This window comes from Phocoena sinus, chromosome 10 (assembly GCF_008692025.1).
Source record: "Phocoena sinus isolate mPhoSin1 chromosome 10, mPhoSin1.pri, whole genome shotgun sequence".
In the NCBI taxonomy this organism is placed as follows: Eukaryota; Metazoa; Chordata; class Mammalia; order Artiodactyla; family Phocoenidae; genus Phocoena; species Phocoena sinus.
In genome coordinates this window covers 96,587,899-96,610,295 of record NC_045772.1, presented here as the reverse complement: position 1 = coordinate 96,610,295, position 22,397 = coordinate 96,587,899, and the positions used below count along the sequence as shown (strand labels likewise).

The window sequence follows — 22,397 nt, the reverse complement described above, 5'->3', positions numbered from 1 at the left end:
CTTGAGTTTTGAAAGGATTTTTTTTTTTTTTAAAGCAAAGGAAAAATGAGGAATAGCAAACGAGGTCATTGGGAGTGGAATGGGATGAAGAGTATAGTGAGGAGTGGAGAGGCCCAACTTTCAGGTTTCTGTCCTCCCATCCTTGAATGATAGCTAACAACACCTTCCTTAGCACTTAACCTATCAGATAAAGAGGCAAAGTGAAAAAACCCAGGAAGCTAAGAGGGGGAAGAATTCACTTCAGAATGAGATGGAAATAGTTATAGAGTTGAACACCTTCTACAGAATAGTGAGGGAATTGCTGGGATGTCAGAAGTTTCCAGGGGGCTCGGGCCTCCCCTATTCTCACCTGGCCTTCCTTTTCCCACCTCCAGAAAATGTGTAAGAAGGCACAGGTTTCCCCATTCAACCAGTGGAAAATTCTCCGTTGAATTGCGAACTAAAAGAACTCTAGGAATAGGCAAGCTTCCACAAGGCCTCAGAAATCATTCTTTGGAAAGTAGTAAACACAGGCTGGCATCATTTAACACTCTTGGCCCCAGAGGCCCAGAGACTAACCCCAAGGAATAGGGGGTGGGCTCTCAGCATCCCACTCCTTCCAAATTCATCCTAAGTGTGTAGCTTTCTTCTTAGGAAGCCAAGACTTCAGGAGACATGTGTTGTCCAACCAGAGAGCGAGGGCTAAGGGGTGCTTCTCCCAGGCAGGAAGGAATTAGATCCAGGCCTCCTGCTTCCCACTTTTTCCTTTGGTCCCTGCGGACCCTAGTGTCCAAACTCTTAGATTCTCAAGGCTCTCCCTTGGGCCTTGGGGCAGGATTCCCATTCTCTGCCTCTCCATCTCCCTGGAATTTTCCACTGCAGCTGCCTCCGCTCCCAGACACCCCTCCCTGGGCAAAATTCCCGGCTCCCTCCGCCTCCCCTTCCCTAATCACACCTCATTCCCACCCCCGGCCCTCAGGCCCAGCCCACAGTCCAACCCACAGCCCACACTAACCCCGGTGGTCCCAGTTAGGGAAATGGGAAGCCAGACCCTTATAAAAGGGTGAGAGGGAGGGTCCTAGGCTCTCTCCAGGGCGGGGATAAAGGACAGTGGAGGGGCTGGTCCCCTGTGGGGCTGGAGTGGGGGGAGTGGCCCTCCTCAAATCCCCATATAAGGCAGGGCAAGCAGTTAGGCTCCTGGATTGGCTGATTCAAATGAGCATTCCACCTGGCAACAGAGTTTCTATTGGCTCTCAGGAAAAATAGGAGGAAGGTGGATGGAGGTTGTTGGTGGCGGTGATTGGAGGGGGGGGAGGGGAGTGGAGATGACCGGAGTGGGGGGCGGTTACCAGGGCAACAGGGTAAGAGCCCAGCAGGGTGTCCGAGACAGCAGGCGGGGCTGCTAGGTGGAGAAGGGGGGAAGAGGAAAGGAGGGTGGGAGGGAGAGGAAAGAGACTGACGGGGAGGGAGCGAGACAGGGAGACTGGGCGGGGGGGGGGGGGGGGGGGGGGGGGGGGGGAGGAGGGGGGAGAGGGAGATAAATGAAGCAAGAGAGTACAGAGATAGAGAGGGTCAGAGATCGCTAAAGACATCAGCGAGTATGTCAAGAGAAACAGAGACAGAGATGGAAAGATCTCAGAGAAAGATGGACAGAAGTCGGCAAGGAGAAACCTGGGTGGGGCTCCAAGATTTCTGAGGAGACAGAGACTGAGAAACTGATAGAAGAGTCGAAAGATAAATTAGGAGGTGTGGACACCAAGGGACCAAAAGATGGGGTATTTAAGCACTCAAAGACTAAATGGTGATGATTGGTCAGTTATGTCTTTTTTTTATAAAGAAAATGAAAATGATAAAAAGATGAAGACTAATGATAGACAAATACAGGAGTGCACATACACCAGAGATACCTTTTTCCAAGCCCTAGCCTTCCATCCCATCCACCTTCCTGACCTTTGCTACACACCCCAGGCCTCCTGTCCCCTCCTGAAACCCCAAGCTTCTCAAAATGACCCAAAGATACTGAGACTGAAGGAGAGGAGCTGAGGGTGTGTGGAACAGTGTGGGCTGGAACCCCCTGCAAAGGAAGCAGATATCATCCAGAAAGGCTGGGGAAGATGGCAGCAGAGGAAAGAGAAAGACCAAGAGAGGGAAAATGTGGGTAATAAGGACATGAAGAGGAGTTGAGGAAAATCAGCTAAGGATATAGGGCCGGGTGACAGACTCAGATGAGACAAGAACAGTGTTGTCTGGAGAGAGAGGGAAGGCAGAGATGGAAGGTAGAAGAGGGCAAGTGAGAAGTGGAGAAGGGGTGACAGAAGAAGAGTTGTGAGACAGAAATGGATGAGGAGGGATGAAGATAGAAGGACCAGGCAAAGAAAAGTGAGGTGGGATGGGCAAAGAAGAAAGGTCGAAGATGAAAAAGGGGAAAGGAGATTGGAAGGCCTCTGACTCCCCTCAGATCACAAGCGAGAGCCCGGAAGGGAGGAACCCAGCAAGGGTCACAAAAGTCAGCCTAGGGCAGGACGAAGGGTGGGCGGCCCTTTCTGCTCTCTCAACCCCTCCCAAGGCCACCCAGGGAACGTAGATGCCGCAGGAGAGGGGAAATCCAGCGAGATGTGGAAGTAGCTCCTGCCCTCTTCCTCCTCTTTAAGCTTTTGGTTTCTCTAATACCTGGCCGGCCTTTCCATCTGCTTCCCCCCCACCCCACCCCTTGGCAAAAATCTCGAGGCTATTGGTGGGGTGTCTGTAGGATCCAGGCCATCCCTCCAGCCCGCCCCCAAAAGACACACTCCACATTCGCCGGCAGTAGGTCGGGATTCGGAGAGGTACCTCCCCGCAGGAACCCCACCCCTTCCCACCTCCTCGCCCCACTCCTCTCGCCGCGACCGTAGTCTCTCCATTTCCCCCTCCTGGTGTAGTCCTCCCTCCCGCCTCTCGCGCGCTCCCTCCCCTCGCTTTCATCCTCCTATCCCCACCTCTCCAACCTCCGCTTTCATCCTCCTCCCCTCTCTTCTCCTCCCCGCTCCCGCCTGCCCCACCCCTGGGAAGCCCCTCCCGTCGGGCAGCGCCGCTTTATAAGCGGGTTCCCTGGCCGGGGGCGGCAGCGGCTGGTCGGCGGCAGCTCTGCGGGTGCGGGGGCGGCGAGCCGAGGACCGAGCGACCGCGGCCGGAGCGCGCCGGCCACCGCCCGCACCGCCCTTCCGCCCGCCCTCCGGACGGCCGCAGCCCTGCGGGTCTCCGCTCCAGACCCACCCCCGCCCCACCCCGCGCGCCTCTGCCGCCTCTTCCTGAGCCCCAGCTTGCCGAGCGGCCGCCGCTGCCGCTGTCGCCGCCGCCGCCGCCACCGCGCCAGGTTCCGGCCGCGGCCACCCTCCGCCGTCCAGGGCCCTTCCGTCCCGGCCCCGGGACCCCGACTCCCCGCCAGCCCCGGCCCCGGCCCCGGCACCATGTCGGAGAAGAGCGTGGAGGCAGCGGCCGAGTTGAGCGCCAAGGTACGGGCGGGGCCGGCGGCGGCCCGGCCTCCGCACGCCCCCCGGGCTCCGCGCAGTCGTGCGCCCCAGGTCGCCCCCGACGGCCGTAAACTGCTTGCCCGGGTGCAGGGTCCCGGTGGACCCCGCTCCGCCCTCCCCCCGCGCCCCAGCCTGGCGCTGCCTGCCCCGCTCCGCGCGGCTCGCGCCAGCGCCCTCTAGCTTCTCGAGCGCCGTGCGCCCGGCTCCCGGCCTGGCCGCTCCGGCCCCGCGCCGTCCCCACCCCTCTCCGGCCCCGGCTCGCGCGCCTCCACCCCGGCCGGTGACCGTCGGAGCTCTGCGCGTCTCATCTACCCTGCCCCCTCCCCCGCGCCCCTCTCCGGCGCCCCGTCCTCTGTCTTCCCTTCCAGTCTGACCTCACCTTTCCTCCGCTTAGCGGTTTGAGAGCCTCCGGTGTAAACAGGACTCTCCAGGGAGGCTGTTCCTCTCGGCCCCTCCCCTCGAGGCCCAACCGACTCTTGCTTCTCTCCTCCGACAGCTACTGCCTCTGTCTATTTTCTCCTTCCCTCCTTTCCTTCCATCTGAATCCACTCCTTCGTCCACTGGCCTTCAGCTCTCTTAGTCTGCATAGCCCTCCTCCAGCGTCTCCCCCCACGCTTAAAGAATCTTGAATTCCTAAAAACCAGAAGGGGGTCGGGAACAGCCTTCGAAAAAGCTGGGGCCCAGCATTGCATGGCATTGCATCGCGCTGCCCTTGCTCCCGTCAGCTCCCTCCCTGGCCCCATCCCTTCGGCCTTGCCTCTCTTCCAGCCTTTCTCTAATTTCCCTAGGGAACCTGCTGAGTGTCGCTTGGGGAAATTAATTCGGCCAGGGTTTGGGGGCTGGGAGCCCGACCTTGGGTGGGGGGTAATTGCTGAGGAGGTCACAGAGGTCTCCTGGAGGCCGGTGAAGTGAAAGGGGGAACCAATGGGATTCGAGGCAGTGGGAGACAGGGACTCCGTGTGAGATCTGACAAGGTGTGCTGAGCGGCCCTCCGGTGGGCTGTGCGGTGGCATGTGACTTCACTGAGTAGGTGTCTTTGTATGTCTGAAATCCAGCGAGTGTGTGGGACTGCCCGTGTCAGTTACATGTGTGCGTGTGGAGACGTAGCTGTTCTGGAACCGTGTGGCTGCTTTGTGAGTGTCGAGTGGCTCGGCACTTGTGCTGTCTCAAGAGTGTGTGCCAGCATGCCCAAACACCGGGCCATGTGTCTCTGGATCGCGTGGGCGCCCCTCTGTAGCTGTGCGTGTGAATCAGTGTCAGCCTGTGTCAGTGTGTGTGCCCGTGTTGAGTAAATGAGGCCAGAGAGCTGCCTAGCACAAGACCTAGGTCACATACCCTCCTGGAAAAGGGATCATGGAAGGACAGTGACCAGAAGGACAGGACCAGACAGGGGAGGAGAGGGCCCGGCCCCTTGGACTTTGGCCTCTGGTAGACTCCCTCCCTCCCTGGCACTCACTCTCCTTTCCTCCATCAGCCCCGATGAGAAACTCAGGCCAGGGCCATGCAGACCTGGTGCTGGGGCCCCCAGAGAGAAGCTGACGATCCCCTGGCTCTCCAGGCCCAGGATGTAGGGGAAAGCCCACCAGGTAGTAGAAATGCCATACCGACCATGTGGCAGAGAAATGAGGACAGCAAAGTGGCATGAAGAAACCTAGCTGGAGTGAGAGGGGCAAGCGTTTTGCGCTCCCCATAAAGGGAGAAGGGAATTGAGTGTCCCTCCAGGCCAACCACCCAGCACCAAACCTCTCTCCTGTCCCAACCCTGTTCCAGAAAGGACACACCCTCCCAGGGTGATCTACTCACCCAGAAAACTTCCATCCCCATGGAATCGGATACACAGAGTTGCACACCAACACCAGATCCGATCCGATCACAGAGACACCACAGTGCCTGCCAAGGGGTGGGGTAGAGAGAGGACTGGAATCTCAATTGGAAGGGCTGGTGTGGTGTCCCGAGAGAGGGGACTCTTGTGAGCACCTCCCTGGGCCACATCACATCAGGACAAGACATCAAAGGTGTGCCTGCTGGGGTCTTGGGAAGGACAGAGGGGCCTTGTGGAGGGAGGGGACTCTACACAGGGACCTTCCCCTCTACTTTCCCATCCCGCCCACACAGACCTTGTCTGTCTCTTCGTCTACCAGGTCCCAGAGTCCCTTCCACGTTTCCCTTACCCTACTTCCCCTACATCCCCCCTGGCAACGGTGACTCCTACCCTTCTGCCACACCAGTGCACACACCACACCAGGGCCCACACCGTGCTGGTGCAGGCACCATGGGTGGTCGGGAGGAGGAAGCCACCTGCACTGCCTAGGGGCAGGAGTGGGCAGAAGTGAGAGGGGGCACCGGGAGTCGTGCTAAAGGGTCTCTTCCTATTCCTGTAGTGTTGGGCCAGGTACGAGCCTGAGGATTAGGGGGGCACAAAGGCAGAAACAAAGGCTTTCGCAGCTGAGAGGGAAGCTGGGAGGGATGCCCAGGAGAGAGTACTCAGGAAAAGGCCCCAGAGGTAGACAAAAGGCAGAGCAGGGCCGGCTGAGGGAGGGGGCAGGCGAAGGAGGGACCTCCAGAGGGGGTGGGGCATCAGGGCTGTGAGCAGATGGAGGGGATTTGCTTTGCTGAGCTGAACTCTTCAGCCGGTGAGGTTGGGCAGAACTTGGTGGGGGTGATGAGCGCTTACCTTGGCTGCCTTTTCCCGGGCTTCATCACTTTTCTCCTCCCTCGAGTCTTGGGGAAAGTGTCTGGTCTCAGCCCCTCTGTGGCTGTGAGGGACCCTAGGACCTCTGTTCAGTCTCTAAGCCGCACCGCCCACTTTCTCCATCTCCCACTCCTCTAAAGTCACTGCAGAGGGAGAACCGGGCCTGGAGGGACTTAAGGGCTGCGGATCGTTTGTGGTGAGAGGAAGGTGACCTGTCTCTCTCTTGCAGGACCTAAAGGAGAAGAAAGAGAAGGTGGAGGAGAAGGCAAGCCGGAAAGAGCGAAAGAAAGAAGTGGTGGAGGTGCGGAGGGATCACCTGCCCACCATGCCCCCAGCTCCCTTCCTGGGGGCCCGCCTTTCCCCGACCCCTCCCATCCTCGCCACCCCGCCCTCAGGCCCCTTACCCTTGGCAGGATGGTGGGTGGAGGCACAGGGCCATCCTGACACCTCCCTCCTGTCCGCAGGAGGAGGAGAACGGAGCTGAGGAGGAAGAAGAGACCGCCGAGGACGGCGAGGAGGAGGATGAAGGAGACGAGGAAGGTGGGGAGGGGCAGGGAAGGCTGGGCTCAGAGGAACCGTCAGGGTGGGTTTGAAGAGCTGAAGCAGGGCTGAGGGCCGCCACAGGGGGTCTCTGCTGGAGCTTCCAGCCCTTCCCCAATGACCCATTTCTGGCTCCTCAGATGAGGAAGAAGAAGAAGATGAGGACGAAGGGCCCGCGCTGAAGAGAGCTGCCGAAGAGGAGGTTTGGGCTGGGTTGTGGGCTGAGGGGCTGTCAGGGATGCAGCAGGGCCGGGAGCCCTTTGGATTTGGACCTAGATCCCGGTGGTGCAGGGCGGGGGCTGGAGCTGGAGCAGCACAGAGGGCGGTCCCTCTCCCAGGTGACGGCTACCGCAGCTCTTTCCCTCTCCACAGGATGAAGCGGATCCCAAGCGGCAGAAGACAGAAAATGGGGCGTCGGCATGAGCCCCGCGCCAGTGGGCTGGGGGTGGGAGGCCCCTCGGGGGCCTGGAGGTGAGGGTAAGGACAGCCGAGCACAGCCGCTCTTCACCTGGCTCCCTGCTCTGGGCCCCGCGCCAGAGCTGCCGCCCTCCCTCTCCCCAGCCTTCTCATGCCGCCCCTCCACACACTGCCCCCTCCATCCTCACTGCCATCTTCCACCTCCTGACCTGCTCCATCTGAGCTCCCCAGCTGGTCCCCAGTGGCCCCCTCCCTCTCCCTCCTCTCCTCCTCCATCCCCGCAGCCAGCCCCACCCTCCTCTGGGAGCCTCTCCTTCCTAACCTCTGCATCCCAGCCTCACATCCTGCCCATCCCTACCCTGCCTGATCCCTGAGTCTCCCTCAGATCCCCTTCTCTCAGACAGCGCCAGGCCGGGGTGGGAACAGGGTTGGGGCCGAGCCCCACAGCTGCCCCCCTCCCCTCCCCTTTTTGTATAATTTAATAAAGAAACGGTCGCGCTTCTGTTTTTAACCTGTCTCCTGCTTACCCGGGCAGAGCGAGGAGGGTGGCCAATGGCACATTCTATCAGGACCCCTCCCCTCTATAAAAAATCGGCCAGCGGCACCCTCCTACCACCCACCCCGGGAGAAGACAAGAGCAGCAGCGCTCCGGGTGGATAGGGTGGGGGGGGCGGTGTCTTTGAGAGCTGACTCGCGTCTTGGTTTTGGATTCTTGGGGATGTTCCTCCCAGCCATACACACACCCTTCCCTGCTAACCCGCACTGGGCTAGACACTGCTGAGCCCAGTGGAAAGCTACCAGCCCTATTGTGCTGAACCAGGCAAAGAAACAGCCTCAGAAACAGGAAGTCCCGCCCCTGAAGTGGGAGAGGGCAGGAGACCTGGGTCTCAGCCTCTTTGGATGGAGTGAGAGTTGCCTGGCACTGAGCAGTGAGCTCCTTCCTGGTCAAGCAGGGAGAACTCCAGGACCTCTTGCGGCTCCAGGCCTAATGCAAGTTCTGGCTCCGCAGGCTGGGTGGCGGGAGGAGTTCCCCTCTGGCCTCAGCCTTCCTTCCCTAGTTCTGCCTCAGGTTTTCCCGAGGCAGGATCCCTGCTGCAAGATGTCTGCATTTTTCCGTATCACCCTTGCCCTCTCCTAGTTCAGAGCCTCTGGATTGGGGGGGCCTGCTGATTCCACAGAGGTCTGAGCTGTAGAGGGGTGTGTGTGATTCATTGATACCATTCATCCCCAAAGATGAGAAGACACCTGGAACTCACCCGGGGTCAGGGTCACACACACACACACATACAGCTTTTGTCTTCACACTCCCTACCTGACCTTCAATCTCTGAGCCTGCCTCAGTTTCCTCATGTGTGCAATGGGGGATAATATTAGATGTCATGGGTTACTGTACACAAAGTGCCCACTACGATGCCCAGCACATAATGAAGGTACGATACAGTGTAGCTATTCTCCCTGTGTGTGGGGTGCCCCTCTTCAGACCTACCATCTCTTAGGGTACAGCAGAGCTTCTAGGAGTCATTGGATGGGTGGGGAGACAGGTAGACGAGGGTAATGAAGTTCTGGGAAGGTAAGGGAATAAGGGAGGGGATGAGTACCAAGGAAAGAACTTGCCAAGAAAGTATGACTGGGGCTTGGGGAGGCAGCTCAGAGATGGGCAAGTGGGTAGTTCAAGGCAGAAGAGAAGGGCAGAAGTTCCTCAGGAAAGAGAACAGTCAGGAGGGTGGGGGAGGAGTAGAGAGGGCGGTGGGGACACCCAGGACTGAGGAAATAAACAAGGGGAGCGCCATCACAGGGGTGGAGGTAATGCTGCTGGGAATCAGCCCCCTCAGACTTTCCACTGCGAAGCGAAACCGTGAGCCCTGGGGTGCTGGGGGGGGCAACGGGGAGGGGAAGTGCGAAAGGTGGAGGGAAGACAGAAGGACAGGGGCCAGGGCCCTGGGAGCAGCAGAAGGGCCTCTAGCTCAAGACAGCCACCTTACCTCCACTCTGCTCTCTGCCAGCACCCTGCCCCATCCCCCGGGACCCCCACCCCATCCCTGACCGCACCCTCTGGCTGCCCGATCTGCTGGGCTTTCCTCTAGATTCCAGCCCCTGGTCGTTGGTTCCTCCCTCTCTCTCCTGGCCTCCATTCCTCTTTTTCTAGATTCTCTTTCTCCAACACCCTCTTTGCAGAACCCCTCTTTTGAACATCAGTCCTTCCCCACTTTCTGACCTCTTCCCTTTGGAGGGCTGTGTGGCCCAGGGCTCAGAGGAGATGCGGGAGGCTCGGTTCCCGGTCTGGCTGCTTCTGCAACTGCTGTGGGCAGCTGCAGGTAAGGTGGGGACCACCCTCTGGGAGGGTTGACCTCCAGACCCACAGCAGGGGGTGAGGAGGGATTTCTCGATGACTACACAGATGCCAAGGCCCTTAGATTGGGTGGATTCTTCTAACGCCTTTCTTGGGGCAGTCCTTCAGCCCCTAAAGCCTCTCTTAGGTCTCCCCCTTGGCAGGGAAGGGGCAGAAACCCAAGGTCTCCCTCAGCCCTGTTTCTCCCTCAGAAAACACTGAGGCTCCTTCTCTGCTTTGAAGTCTTTTGGCTCATGGCCCCTCCCCTTGGCCTCTCTTTTCCTCCCCAGTGGAGGCTCCAGACCCTGGGGCAGAGGTCCCAGTGGTGTGGGCCCAGGAGGGGGCTCCTGCCCAGCTCCCCTGCAGCCCCACAATCCCCCTCCAGGAGCTCAGCCTTCTGCGAACAAGACAAGTCACTTGGCGGCATCTACCAGACAGGTAGGCACCCCAGACTGCAGCAACAAGACCCCCAGCTCCAGCAGTAAAGGCGTGCAGACTTCCAGTCCCGGGCCCAAGCCAGCCCTCTGTGTTCTCCCCCCGAGCTGTCAGTCCCTCTGAAGCCAGTGGCTCAGCCTCCCCTGCCGCCCACCGCCCCCCTCCCCGCCCTTCCTCCGCAGCCTGCCTCCCTCACACCTGCGTCCCCCAGCACGCCTGCCTCTCTCCGGTAGTGGATGGTGCTGGCCAACCGGAGCGGGGGACGGGACGGTTAGCAGTCCAGAGATCTTCCCTTTGGGTGGGCTTCCTCATCCTCAAAGTGTGGTTGGACGGCCTCTTCCCCGGGGTTTCTTCCCCTCGCATTTCTCAGTCCCATCTCTCGCCCGCTCAGTGAGCCCGCGGCGCTCTTCCCCCGGGGCCCGGGGCCCCGCCGCTACACGGTGCTTAGGCTGGCTCCCGGAGGCCTGCGCGTCGGGAGGCCGCCCCTGCAGCCCCACGTGCAGCTGGATGAGCGCGGCCTCCAGCGCGGGGACTTCTCGCTGTGGCTGCGCCCGGCCCGACGCGCCGACGCCGGCGAGTACCACGCCGCTCTGCGCCTCGGGGACCGCGCTCTCGCCTGCCGCCTCCGTCTGCGCGTGGGCCAGGCGGCGGGTAGGTGTGGCGGGGTGGGGGGGGACGGAGGGGGGAACGGGGCTAGGAGGAGGGCGCCCCATATCCCGCCGCCCCGGAGGCAGGAAGGGCTGCGCAGAGGCTGGCTGTGCTTCTAAGGATGCGCCCCAGGCCCTGCCGGAGAGCCCCGAGTAGAGGGGCGGAAGGGGCCGGCGAGCCTGCCTGCGGGGTGGAAGGTGCCCCCGGAGAAGCACGTGTGTGTAGGGAGGGCCCGGTGGAGAGATCGTATCACCCCTCGAGCTCCCCTTCCCCGACCCACAGCGGGAGTGCCAGGGTGGAGGAGGGGATGCACCCCTTCGAGGGGGGAGCGCGGGGCTGGAGTGACTCCGTTGAGACATCTGTAGTCTGTAGCTCGGGGTGGCCTTAGTGGGGATCCTGAAGCAAGGCCTGGAGAAGGGGAAGCGTAGACCAAGCCCAGTGAACTGGAGGCAGGGGGCAGGGGAAGTAGGCAGGGGACTCCTGGGTATGCATTTGAAGCACCTCCAGGGGCCAGGCCCTGGGCTGGGTGGGTGGGAGGACGGTTGGGAGAGAGAAGACAAAGAGATCTACAGCCAGGTGCCTGTTTCCAGGAGCTCCCAGCTTAGCTGGCCTGATGTGTTGGGAAAGGGGGCCTGATCAACCTTCTCTGTCCTTGCGCAGTGACTGCCAGCCCCCTCGGGTCTCTGTGGACCTCCAGTTCCGTCATTTTGAACTGTTCCTTCAGCCGCCCTGATCTCCCGGCCTCTGTGCACTGGTTCCGGGACCCAGGCAGAGTCCCCGTTCAGGAGTCCCCCCATCACCTCTTAGCCGGAAACTTCCTCTTCCTGCCCCATGTCAGCCCCTTGGACTCCGGGACCTGGGGCTGCACCCTCACCTACAGAGATGGCTTCAATGTCTCCACCACGTACAGCCTCACCGTTCTGGGTAACTCCTCCAGTCTGCGTTCACACTTGACCACAATCCCTTCCTGCCCCCCCTTCCCCCCGTCACCTCCCCCGGGCTTATGAGCCCCCAAACCAAGCTGATGGCACCTGTGATCGCTCTGGGCCTCACTGTCCCAGTCCTTTCTCTTTCTCTTTGCAGCCTTTCAGCGGCTTTTGCCTTGGCCATCCGGCCTCCTTTGCCACCCTTCGGTCTCCTATGGGCCCGCGCACATTCGGGGTTCTGAGCATCCGCAGTTCATCCACCTTATTCTGCTCCTTAGCGCTCTCCAGAGCTGGACCACCTCCTTCACCCTCCTCCTCCCTTCCCTGCAGACCTAGCGCTCCAGCCCCTTTGTAACTTGGGGTTCCCTTTCCTTTGCAGGCCTGGAGCCCCCAGTCCCTCTGACAGTATACGCTGGAGCTGGTTCCAGGGTGGAGCTGCCCTGCCACCTGCCTCTGGGTGTGGAGACCCAGTCTTCCCTCACTGCCACATGGACCCCTCCTGGGGAAGGCCCCGACCTCCTGGTGGCTGGAGACCATGGCAATTTTACCCTTCTACTAGAGGCTGTGGGCCAGGCCCAGGCTGGGACCTACACCTGTGGCGTCCACCTCCAGGGGCAGCAGCTCAGTGCCACCGTCACTTTGGCAGTCATCACAGGTCAGCCCCGTGTGGGAAAGGACAGGAAGGGAAGGCTAGCTGGGCAAAGACTGGGCAAGTCCGCCTCATAATGCCAGGCCACTGGGCACAAATTGCAGGGGGATGCCCCTTGTGGCCTCCTGTTTTCTCGCCCCCATATAACGAACAGAAACTGAAAACCTCCCCTGAGTCACTGGATGAATGTTCCACTCTTCCGTAAGGGACTCCCCTGCTCTGAATAGGGCGGAGGGTCAGAGAAGTTAGAAGGAGAGGTGGCAAAAGTTTGAATGGTTCAAGAGAAGTGGAATATAGTTCAAGAATCCGTGTCCACTTTGGAGCCAGGGCCTGGGTTAAAGTTGCAGGAAGTGGCCTGGATTGGGGAGGAATTAATAAATCCATCCCTTAGTCAGCAAATATTTACTGAGCGAGGGCTTTTCAAGACAGTGTAAAACAAACAGAGAAGAAAAAACCAAACAAACTCAGAAGGTAGGTGTTGATTGATCGGTAACTATCACCGCTTCGTTGTGTCTGCCGTACTCACTTATGCCACTAAAGAGCACCACAAAGTAGGCACTTAATAATGTATATTGGTTGAATGAATAAATGAATCTGCCAACAGCACATCTCCTGAAGACCAGTGCTGGATTTCCACCTGTTTCCCAGGTATCTCTACATAGATACGGTATCCACACCTCAGCCTCACTCTGAGCCCCATCTTTTCCTCGCACCCATCCTCTTGCTAAGTCACCTTCCCGTCAGCCGCTCGTGTCCTACTCATCCTCAACTTCCTCCTTCCCAGTCAGTTACCACAGCCTACCAGTTCTTTCTGTCCAAGGTCTTCTTTTTTTTTTTTTTTTTTATACATTTATTTATATTTATTTATTTGGCTACACTGGGTCTTTACTGCTACACACGGGCAGTACTCTGTCATGGTGCACGGGCTTCTCATTGTGGTGGCTTCTCTTGTTGCGGAGCACGAGCTCTAGGTGTGCAGGCTTCAGTAGTTGTGGCTCGCGGACTTTAGAGCGCAGGCTCAGTAGTTGTGGCGCACGGGCTTAGTTGCCCCGCGGCATGTGGGATCTTCCCGGACCAGGGCTCGAACCCGTGTCGCCTGCCTTAGCAGGCGGATTCTCAACCACTGCGCCACCAGGGAAGCCCTGTCCAAGGTCTTCTTGAGGGTCAACTGTCGAGTCAGTTTTCCAAGCTATCTGCATGACACCTCAATGGGAGAGAGATTGTTGTCCCTGTTTTACAGAGAAGGAACTTTCCCAAAGTCACAGAGCTGGGAAGTGCTAAACTTGGGGCTAAACTCAGATGTCTGTGCCAGCAAACCTTCAGGGGCCTGTACACCATGCTCAGCTCCAGGCCACTCATCAATTTTCTCCTCCTGCCCATCCCCACCGCACAGCTTCGAGATACTCTGTCCCTAGATCGGTTGATCTGTTCTCTAGACATTCGGAAATGGGGCTAGAATGCATTTGGGGGACACAGATGTGAGCCACAGCATGGAAGCAGGAAAAGTGCAAGGTCTCCGGGAGGCCAACTCACCTGAACGATGCGGGGGCGGTTCTGAGCGTTTGAGTAGAAAGTCTTGGAAAGGAATCTGAAATATTTGTCACGTGATCCTTCGGGCCATTCCCCGAAGGCAGTAGGGAGCCTGGAAAGTTTGGGGGCAGCAGAGTGATCTGACCAGAGCTTTGTCTTGATAAGATTAATGTGGCCATGACCCTGATCTCCTCCCCTCCACCTCACCCAATCAGAGCCCAGGTGAGTCAAGGCAATTGAGACTTGGGAGTCGGGCCTAGGCTTTCATGTAAGGGGGTCGGGGCCCCAAAAGATCTCTTCCCTTTAATTTTTTCAGTGACTCCCAAATCCCATGGATCACCTGGCAACCTGAGAAAACTGCTTTGTGAGGTGACTCCGGCATCTGGACAAGAACACTTTGTGTGGAGCCCCCTGGACAAGCGGTCTCGCAGGACCTCCGCAGGCCCCTGGCTGCTGATGCCGGAGGCCAGGCTCCTTTCTCAGCCCTGGCAGTGCCGTCTGTACCAGGGGCAGAGGCTTCTCGGGACCGCCGTATATCTCGCTGAGCTGTCCCGCCCAGGTCCGAGACCCCACAGCGCCATAGCCCCAACTCCAGACCAGTCACCTCCATCCCACTTCCCGACCTCCTCCCCACACCACGCTCGCTCTTTCTCTCCAGTCAGGGAGCTGACCTCCAGCTCCTGTGTAGGCCTGACCCACTTCTGCCAATAATTAGCTGAGTGACCCTGGACGAGTCCCTTAAACTCTCTGGGTCTCGTTGTCGGTAACATGTGGGGGTATGGCAAGGTGTCCTTCCGGCCATGACCCTATGGCTCTTGCAATCCTGACCTCTCTCCGTAGGTGCCCAACGTTCCGAGAGAGCCCCGGGGGCCTGGGAAACAGGCCACCTTCCTCTCCTCATCCTTGGGATCCTCTTCCTCCTCGTGTTGGTGACTGGAGCCTTTAGCTTTCACCTTTGGAGAAGACGGGTGAGCCGGGAGCCCCCCCTCCCCAGTCCTCGGTGTGCTGTCTGGCACCCCTTCCTCAGGTAGATGAGCAAAGTTGACCCCTGAACTTGCCCTCAGAGCCCCCTCTCCATGAGCCTCTGCACTCCAGGGACCCCTTGTGCCTGAAGGAACCAAAGGAGGGGCTGAGGGAAGGCCTGGGACCATATGGGCAGGGAGGGGCCTGGGAAGGAATAGCTTATTCCCTTTCCCTTCCCCCTCCTCTTCCTCCTACCCTCCGTGTCTGTCTTCCCACAGCGGCAACCAAGAAGATTCTCTGCCTTAGAGCATGGGACTCACCCACCTCAGCCTCAGGGCAAGACAGAGGATCCGGAGCCGCAGCCGCAGCTGAAGCAGCCCTGAGCTGGAGCCGGGCAGCCCCTGCATCTCCGCACTTCAGTGCAAATAAACTCCCCATCAGCAGCAAGCCTGAGTCTGGCCCCTTCTTGCCCAGGGAAGGTTCTGCCTCTCCCCAGCCTCTGGGGCTCCCTTCTCACACCCTGGCCTTCTGACCTACTTTCCCCAGGCAGTCGTGCATCTTCCCCTTTTCCGTTCCTGATTTCTTCGTGATTCTTTCTTCCTGGTGTCTGTCTTGCTCTTTCTTTCTCCTGGGGAGTCGTTTCCCTGAAGGTCCGGGCAGCCCTCACCCCTCACCCCTCCAGCTGTCTCCTCCGTCCTTCTGCTCACGCTGCTCTGGCTGCCCAGTTTCCTTTATATTTTGCCCCTCAGGCCCACGCCACGCACGCCATACCTCAGCACTGTCCTTGGCCCTCTGGCGGCAGCGCGCGCGCACACACACACACACACACACACTCAGCCCTGCCGGGTCGAGTCCTCCCGAGATGGGGTCTCGCAACCTTTCTGGGTGGCAGCCTCCGCCTCACCCCTATATTCCGCAGCCCTGGGCGACCTGTCTGGTCGCAGGCACGAGCGCACACTGCCACCCAGTGGTCTCTGCTTGTCACACACCACCGGAGGTCACAGGGCAGGCTGAGGCAGGTGAGTAGTGTGGGGACCGGGGACCTGGCAGCTCCGATGCCCCGTGGGCTGGCTCTACCTTTGTGACTGCACTCTCCGTGGTCCGCGCATGAGAGCGCACCCAGCAGCTGTCTCCCGCCCTGTACACCCTCAGGACAGATCACCCTGGCCCTGGCAAAGTTATGATCCAAGTCTGACACAGGGGAGTCCTGGGGGCAAAGTGCCCCACGTGGGGAAGAGAACAGACACCCAGACCCTGGCTGCTGCTAAAGCCTCAGGAGTCCGGAACCCTGGCTTCTGATCCTGGCTGTGCTGATGTGACCAGAGCTCGTCTCCTTGAGCCTCAGTTTCCTCATCTATGAAATGGGACAAGGAGGATAATGCACCCAAAGGGGTTGTGCAGATATTGGATAATACAAGGGCTTTGAAAACTGTGGGTGTGCTGAGCATCCATTCGTGGAGGAGGAGAAGACCCATGAGCCTGATTGCCTCCTTGCTCTGTCTGTCTCTCTAGGAGGGAACATTTCTCTGGGCGGGGCAGACAGGGCTTTAGCAGAGCACACAAAAACACACACACACACACACACACTCACACACACACACACACACACACACTCACACACACACACACACACACAGAGGGACCCAGCCCTCCGCCTGCAGTGTTTGCAGGGCTCTGGACTTGGGCTGAGGAAGCTGTCACCCTGGACTGGAGGGAGAACACACTGCAAGTGGGTGGGAGCTGGTCTACAGGCGCCAATGGCGGGGTGCACAGACACAGGATGTGGCAAAGGCCCTGCCACTGTCCCCCGAGCCTCTGTGCTGTGTGCAGTGACACAGACACGGACCATGAAGCTGAAGACCTGCCCCGCGGAGACACAATGGCCAGAGACTTGGGGACAGAATGGGGAGAGGAGCACCTTCGTTCTGCAGAGCCCTGGTGGGGAGGGGCCTGAATAATGACCCATTTGAGGCCATCTGAGGTTCCCAGCCTTAGGATGGTGGTGACCCTTGTCTCGTCACAGGCAGGGACACAGGGGCACAGAAAGGAGGCTCTGGGGCTCGCCAGGGACGGTCGCACTGTGAGGGGAGGCCTGAAGCCCCTCTGAGCGGCATTCAAAGCACCATCTACCCCCTTTGCTGTGGGCTAGGGGCGCTGCCAAGGAGACTCCTTAGCTCTGCCCACAACCTGCTCTCCACAGCCGTGGTGAAAGCCACCAGGCTTTAATGGAGCAGGGGTTTCCTGGAAAGTTCTGTGGGTGACATTCTTCCTCTCTACGAGGTCACACCCTCTGCCCTTTGGGCTTCTGAGAGGAGTCACTGAGGATTCACAGGCTCTGTGCAGGGACGTCCCCTCGCTCCTGCACAAAGGGGACAGGGAGGGAACAGAGGCCACCTGTTCCTCCACCCACTGAGGAAGAGAAGAGCAGAGAGCGGAAGGAAGTGGGGGCAGGGGGCTTATGTATACGGTGCTCCTTTGATTAATTCTCGGCCTGTCTCTGTGGGATCTCTCCTGGGGGCAGGGTCACTTTCCTGCTCCTGCCTCTCTGGCCCTGCACTCCCCATCCAGCAAGAGAACCTCCAGCCCTTTCCGTGTCCTCTTAGGGTCCAGGGAGTGAGATTAATCCATCCTGTTTCACCAAGTTTATCTATAAACTGACATTCCAGGTTGGGGTCCTGGAGGGGAAAGGGTGGCAAGGAGGCAGGGAGCTCATGGGGGTTGTGGGGAGGGGGAATCGTCTTAGGTCCTCGTTAAAAAGGAAGGGAGGGGAGCACCCTGGTGGCCTAGTGGCTAGGATTCCGGGTTTTCCCCCTGTGGCCTGGGTTCAAGTCCTGGTAGGGGAACTGAGATCCCATAAGCTGCGCGGTACAGCCAAAAAAAAAAGGGAAGGGGGTGTATTAGTTGTTTACTGCCACGTAACAAATCACCCCCAAACTCAGTAATTTAAGAGAGTAAAGATATTCTCTCACAGTTCAGGAGTCCGGAAGCAGCCTGGCTGAGTAGTTCTGGTGCGGGTCTCTTACGGGGGTTTCTGCCACGATTTGGGCCAGGGCTGTAGGCATCTGAAGACTGGGCTGGGCTGGAGGATCTGGTGGTGAAAAGGTTCCCTCAGGTGGCTGCTGGCCAGGGGCGTTGGTCTCTCCCCACGTGGGCCTCTTCACGGGGCTGCTCATGACCTAGCAAGACGAACACTACCGTGCCTTGACAACCTAATCTGGAGAGTGACATGCCATCCCTTCTGCCGTTTTCTGTTGGCCACAGAGCCCATGCTCATACAGTGTCGGGGACAGCATGAGGGTGTGAGGTGAAGGAAGCAGCAATGGCGGGGGCCGTGTTGCACCCCGCTATCATGGTGGGGAACAGTGCCCGAAAGAGACATAGGCCAAGAGGGGGAAGAGGCCTCTCTGAGGGCCTCCACTCCCAGCCCTGCCAGGGACCTGACGGCCTCCTCCAGAAGTTCTGGAGGCCAAACGAGGTCCAGAGCTTTGCCCAGTCCAGCGTGTCAGGCGAGAGGCCATACTGTGCGCCTTCAGGCCTGTGGTCACCGTTGCCGGTGTGTCCCCCACCCCTGATCTGGTCTTCTCATCTCCACGGGGCAGGGCAGCCCCACAAAGGTTCCGGCCTCACCTCCCCCAGCAGCCAGGGTACTAGGCCTGGGCGCCTGCTGTTACCCCTCCCCCAAAGGAGGTGCGCTTAGCTTTCCCTGCTCAGGCCCACCCCAAGGTGGGGTTCGGCCTTTGAAGGGAATGAGATTCGGGTGGGGATGGGTTCTTTCTGCTCCACTCTGTGGCTGACAGTTTCTCCAGGGCCTGCAGGTGCTAGCTGGCTGAGCCCAGGCTGGGCTCTGAAATTAACTGCTCATACCCCCCGTGGGGCGGGAGGCCTGGGAACCACCCTCTGAGAGTTGTAGAAAGTGGTCGTGGAACCGGGGGGAGTGTGGCCTGTGGAATGTGGAGGTGACTCAGCCCTGCAGAACTCTGCTTGCCAGAGAACAGCCTCTGTGCCCCTCTCCCCTCCCCTCCCCCTCCCCTCCCCTCCCCCTCCCCTCCCCTCCCCCTCCCCTCCCCCCTCCCTTCCCCTCCCCCTCCCCTCCCCTTCCTCCCCTCCCCCTCCCCTCCCCTCCCTCCCCTCCCCCTCCCCTCCCCTCCCTCCCCTCCCCCTCCCCTCCCCTCCCTCCCCTCCCCCTCCCCTCCCCTCCCTCCCCTCCCCCTCCCCTCCCCTCCCTCCCCTCCCCTCCCTTCCCCCTCCCCCCACCACTCCCCAAGCCCCACTCGCGCTCGCTTTGCCGAGGCTGTGGAGGGTGCCACTGCAGCTGCTCTGGTGAGGAGGCCACCACAGGATTGCACCTGGGGCTTCCAACCTCCCTGCTCCACAGGCGGCCCCACCCCTCCTCCCACAGCCTGGGTGCTGGCGACCCTCTGCCTCCATCTCTTGCTCCACCCTTGGTCTACCCCCGCACCTCCAGCCTGGAGACAAAATACACGCGGCAAAAAGAGCTTTGTTTCAGGAACCAGGAGACTTCTGGAAACCCCCATGCTCCGTGCCTACCGTCATATAATGGGGCAGAGAGCTTAACTTCGGTTTCTTCTTCTGTAAAATGAGGATAGTAATACGTGCTGAAAAGGTCTGGCATATGCTAATGTATGTGACAGTGCTCTGAAAATGGAAAATCTCTCTATAGATGTGAGGGATCCTGGTGATGCCAAGCCTCAGAAGCCCCAGATGAGGTCACTGGCCACCTACCCCCTCCATTGCTGTGGGAGAAGACTTCCCGCCGCCTCATCCTGGCCTTTCTTTTTTTAAAATTGAAGTATAGTTGATTTACAATATATTAGTCTCAGGTGTACAGCATAGTGATTCAATATTTTTATAGATTATTATACTCCATTTAAAGTTATTACAAAATGATGGCTATATTTCCCTGTGCTTATTTATTTTATACATAGTAGTTTGTATCTCTTAACCACCTACCCCTATCTTGCCCTTCTCCCTTCATCCTGGCCTTTCTTTTTTAATTTATTTTATTTATTTATTTTTGGCTGAGTTGGGTCTTCGTTGCTGCGCGCCGGCTTTCTCTAATTGCTGCGAGCTGGGGTTACTCTTTGTTGCGGTGCGCGGGCTTCTCACTGCGGTGGCTTCTCTTGTTGTGGAGCACGGGCTCTAGGCACACGGCTTCAGTAGTTGTGGCACATGGGCTCAGTAGTTGTGTCTCTTGGGCTCTAGAGCACAGGCTCAGTAATTGTGGCGCACGGGCTTAGTTGCTCCACGACATGTGGGATCTTCACGGACCAGGGCTCCAACCAGTGTCCCCTGCATTGGCAGGCAGATTCTTAACCACTGTGCCACCAGGGAAGTCCTCCTGGCCTTTCTTACTGCAGAGGAGAGGCAGTAGGGTGAGGGGGACCATCCAGGGATTAGGGGCCAAGCAGGTAAGTTCAAATCCTAGTGCCATCAGGTGTAGTTACTAGCTTTGTGACTGTTAGTGATTCTCTTAAACTTTTCGAGCCTCAGTTTCCTCATCTGTATGGTCTGGAAAATAATACTTATGCCCGATCATTGCTGTAAGGATTAAATAAAATACACAGCCATATAAAGCACACAGCAGTTCTAAATGTTCAATATAAACTTGCTGTCTCTTCCCCTTTTCTTTTCCTGCTTGAAAACCCCAGAGGGAGGCATTGGTTCTTGGGAACCCATCTTCACAGGCCACAGACCCCCAAGAGCTGGGTGGCATCACACCGTCCATCTGGTACATCAGTTGCAAACTGGTGGGCCCTGAGCTAGATCCAGCCCTTGGAATGCTTTGTGTGATTTATTCAGTGTTAGAACAAAACACAAAATTAGTTGCCAACATTAAAATTAGGAGATATTACATAAATGTCTGGTTTTCCACCTTCTGTTGAAATGTTGGCAGAGCTGGCGACTCTGGGTTCACGTCTGGTACAACCTCTACTGTCAGCTCAGCTGGAGCTGTGTGGTTAGTAGCTGCCCTCATTAGCTGAAGCAGTGCCTCTGTTTATCTCAGTCTTCACCCCCCCCTATTGTTTACTACCAGCTTTTCTCAGTTATAGTGCCTAGCAGGCTCCTATAGGCATTTAAGTCTGTGAGCCTTTCTATAGCCCCTCTGCATTCATTCATTCAGAAAGTATTCAACAGCCAGGCGCTGGGGGGAGGGGGGAACAGAGAGTTTGCGTTTAAGAGGGACAGAGTTTCAGTGGGGGAAGATGAAAAAGTTCTGGAGATGGATGGTGGTGAAGGTTGTACAATAACATGAACGTACTTAATGGCATAGAACTGAACACTTAAAAATGGTTAAAATGAAAAAAAAATGGTTAAAATGGTAAATTTTATGGGATGTATCTATTACCACCATATATTTAAAATCAATCAGTATCAATACACTTAATATTTTAAAAAGTATTCGACAAGTATTAAGAGTCTACCAGGCCCCAGGCTCTCTGCTGGGTGCTAAGTAAGACAGATGTGGTCACCACTGTAACCCGTGAGACAGACACTAAACGACAATTTCATAATTGTTTCACTTGGATAAGTGCTTCCAAAGGAGAAGCCGCACAGGGTACTGGGAGGTCTTACCACAAGGGAACCTTCATTCAACTGGGGTGCCTGAGCAGCCTTCTCAGACTAGGAGGAGGGGTCACGCAGAGGATGAGGGTGTGCTGTTCCTCACCCCACAACCCTCACCTCTGGACCACCCGCCTCCAGGCTTCTTTCAAGGGAGAAATCAACTTCAGTCTCATTCCAGCCTCTGTTATGTGGAATTTTCTTTCACTGAGAGCAGAGCCCAGTGGTTACTGATCTATGCTTCCCGTGGAAGCCTTTCTCAACCTCCCAGTTGCAATAAGGTTCCCTATGATAAGCTGTCCCAACATTCTGTGCTTCTCCCTTTGTGGCACTTATCCAGTGGTGATGGAATTATTAAATGTTTAGTGTCCATGTCACCATGTCTAGCTTACTGAACGTCACACCCCCGGGCCCCAGCAGAGTGCCTTGGGCTGTTAAACACTGCACACTTGTTGAACATACCAATGAATGGAGAGAACTGGGCCAGGTCAGGGGTTATAATCTTAAACGCCTACAGGAGCCTGCTCAGTCAGGTAAATGAGAAAAGCAGGCAGGCGGTACACAGGAAGGATGTTTGCATTCCTGCCTGAAGGAGGACACACCCTCTCCCTTGAAGGACATGCCTTAGAGGTTGCACCTAACACTTGCTCTTATTTCCATTAACCAAACCCGAGTCATTTAGCCATACCCAGCTGCAAGGGAGGCTGGGAAATATAACTGAAATCTGGGCAACAATGAGCTCAGCTAAAAATCGAGGGTTCTATTACCAAGGAAGAAGGAGAAAACAGATTTGGGGGACAACTGAAGGTCTGTGCAGAGAGAGAGAGCTAAGATCTGAAGAGTGGATACAAGTTTTCCAGTTTGGTGATTCTCAACGTGTGGCCCATGGGGGTCCCTGAGACCCTTTTGGGGAGGGGGGGGTTGCCAGGTCAAACCATTTTCATAAAAAGAATAGGACATTATTTACCTTTGTCACTATGTTGACTTTACAGTTACGTTGCCAAATCTGGGTTAGACTGCTGCCTTACCACAAATCAAGGTCATGGTGTCAAACCATGCTATGGTCATCGTGCTCTCCACCGCCAGGCGCTCGCCGTAAAAAAAGAAGAAAAAATTAATGCCAGTTTCACTTTAGAATGCACTTGATGAAGCAGTAAATAAATATTAATTGTATTAACTCTCAACCCTTGGGTACACT

The 22,397-nt window shown here is 57.5% G+C and overlaps 2 protein-coding genes across 3 annotated transcripts; both read left to right on the top strand.

The window, feature by feature from the left end:
* Positions 1-2,912: 2,912 nt before the first annotated feature.
* Positions 2,913-7,648, top strand: PTMS (parathymosin). 2 transcript variants are annotated; one of them, XM_032645251.1, is made up of 5 exons: positions 2,913-3,470; positions 6,410-6,481; positions 6,594-6,720; positions 6,861-6,922; positions 7,093-7,648. In XM_032645251.1, the coding sequence occupies exons 1-5, from the start codon at positions 3,426-3,428 to the stop codon at positions 7,141-7,143; spliced, it is 357 nt and encodes a 118-aa protein (XP_032501142.1). In that variant the 5' UTR covers positions 2,913-3,425; the 3' UTR covers positions 7,144-7,648. The 2 variants fall into 2 exon arrangements, with proteins under 2 accessions (XP_032501142.1, XP_032501141.1); XM_032645250.1 differs by having other exon boundaries at positions 3,088-3,470; positions 6,645-6,720.
* A 126-nt stretch (positions 7,649-7,774) lies between these two features.
* LAG3 (lymphocyte activating 3) lies at positions 7,775-15,052 on the top strand. The gene is made up of 8 exons (XM_032645247.1): positions 7,775-9,452; positions 9,757-9,904; positions 10,293-10,552; positions 11,210-11,473; positions 11,855-12,130; positions 13,971-14,213; positions 14,495-14,622; positions 14,896-15,052. The coding sequence occupies exons 1-8, from the start codon at positions 9,395-9,397 to the stop codon at positions 14,998-15,000; spliced, it is 1,482 nt and encodes a 493-aa protein (XP_032501138.1). The 5' UTR covers positions 7,775-9,394; the 3' UTR covers positions 15,001-15,052.
* The last annotated feature ends 7,345 nt before the right edge of the window (positions 15,053-22,397 follow it).

Bases quoted from the DNA above. Each gene is read 5' to 3' on its own strand.
- LAG3 (XM_032645247.1), top strand. From the start codon at position 9,395: ATGCGGGAGGCTCGGTTCCCGGTCTGGCTGCTTCTGCAACTGCTGTGG. The intron at 11,474-11,854 runs GTAACTCCTCCA...TTTCCTTTGCAG, and splicing joins GTACAGCCTCACCGTTCTGG to GCCTGGAGCCCCCAGTCCCT. The intron at 14,214-14,494 runs GTCCGAGACCCC...CTCTCTCCGTAG, and splicing joins CGCTGAGCTGTCCCGCCCAG to GTGCCCAACGTTCCGAGAGA.
- PTMS (XM_032645251.1), top strand. From the start codon at position 3,426: ATGTCGGAGAAGAGCGTGGAGGCAGCGGCCGAGTTGAGCGCCAAG. The intron at 6,482-6,593 runs GTGCGGAGGGAT...TACCCTTGGCAG, and splicing joins GAAAGAAAGAAGTGGTGGAG to GATGGTGGGTGGAGGCACAG. The intron at 6,721-6,860 runs GTGGGGAGGGGC...CTGGCTCCTCAG, and splicing joins GGATGAAGGAGACGAGGAAG to ATGAGGAAGAAGAAGAAGAT.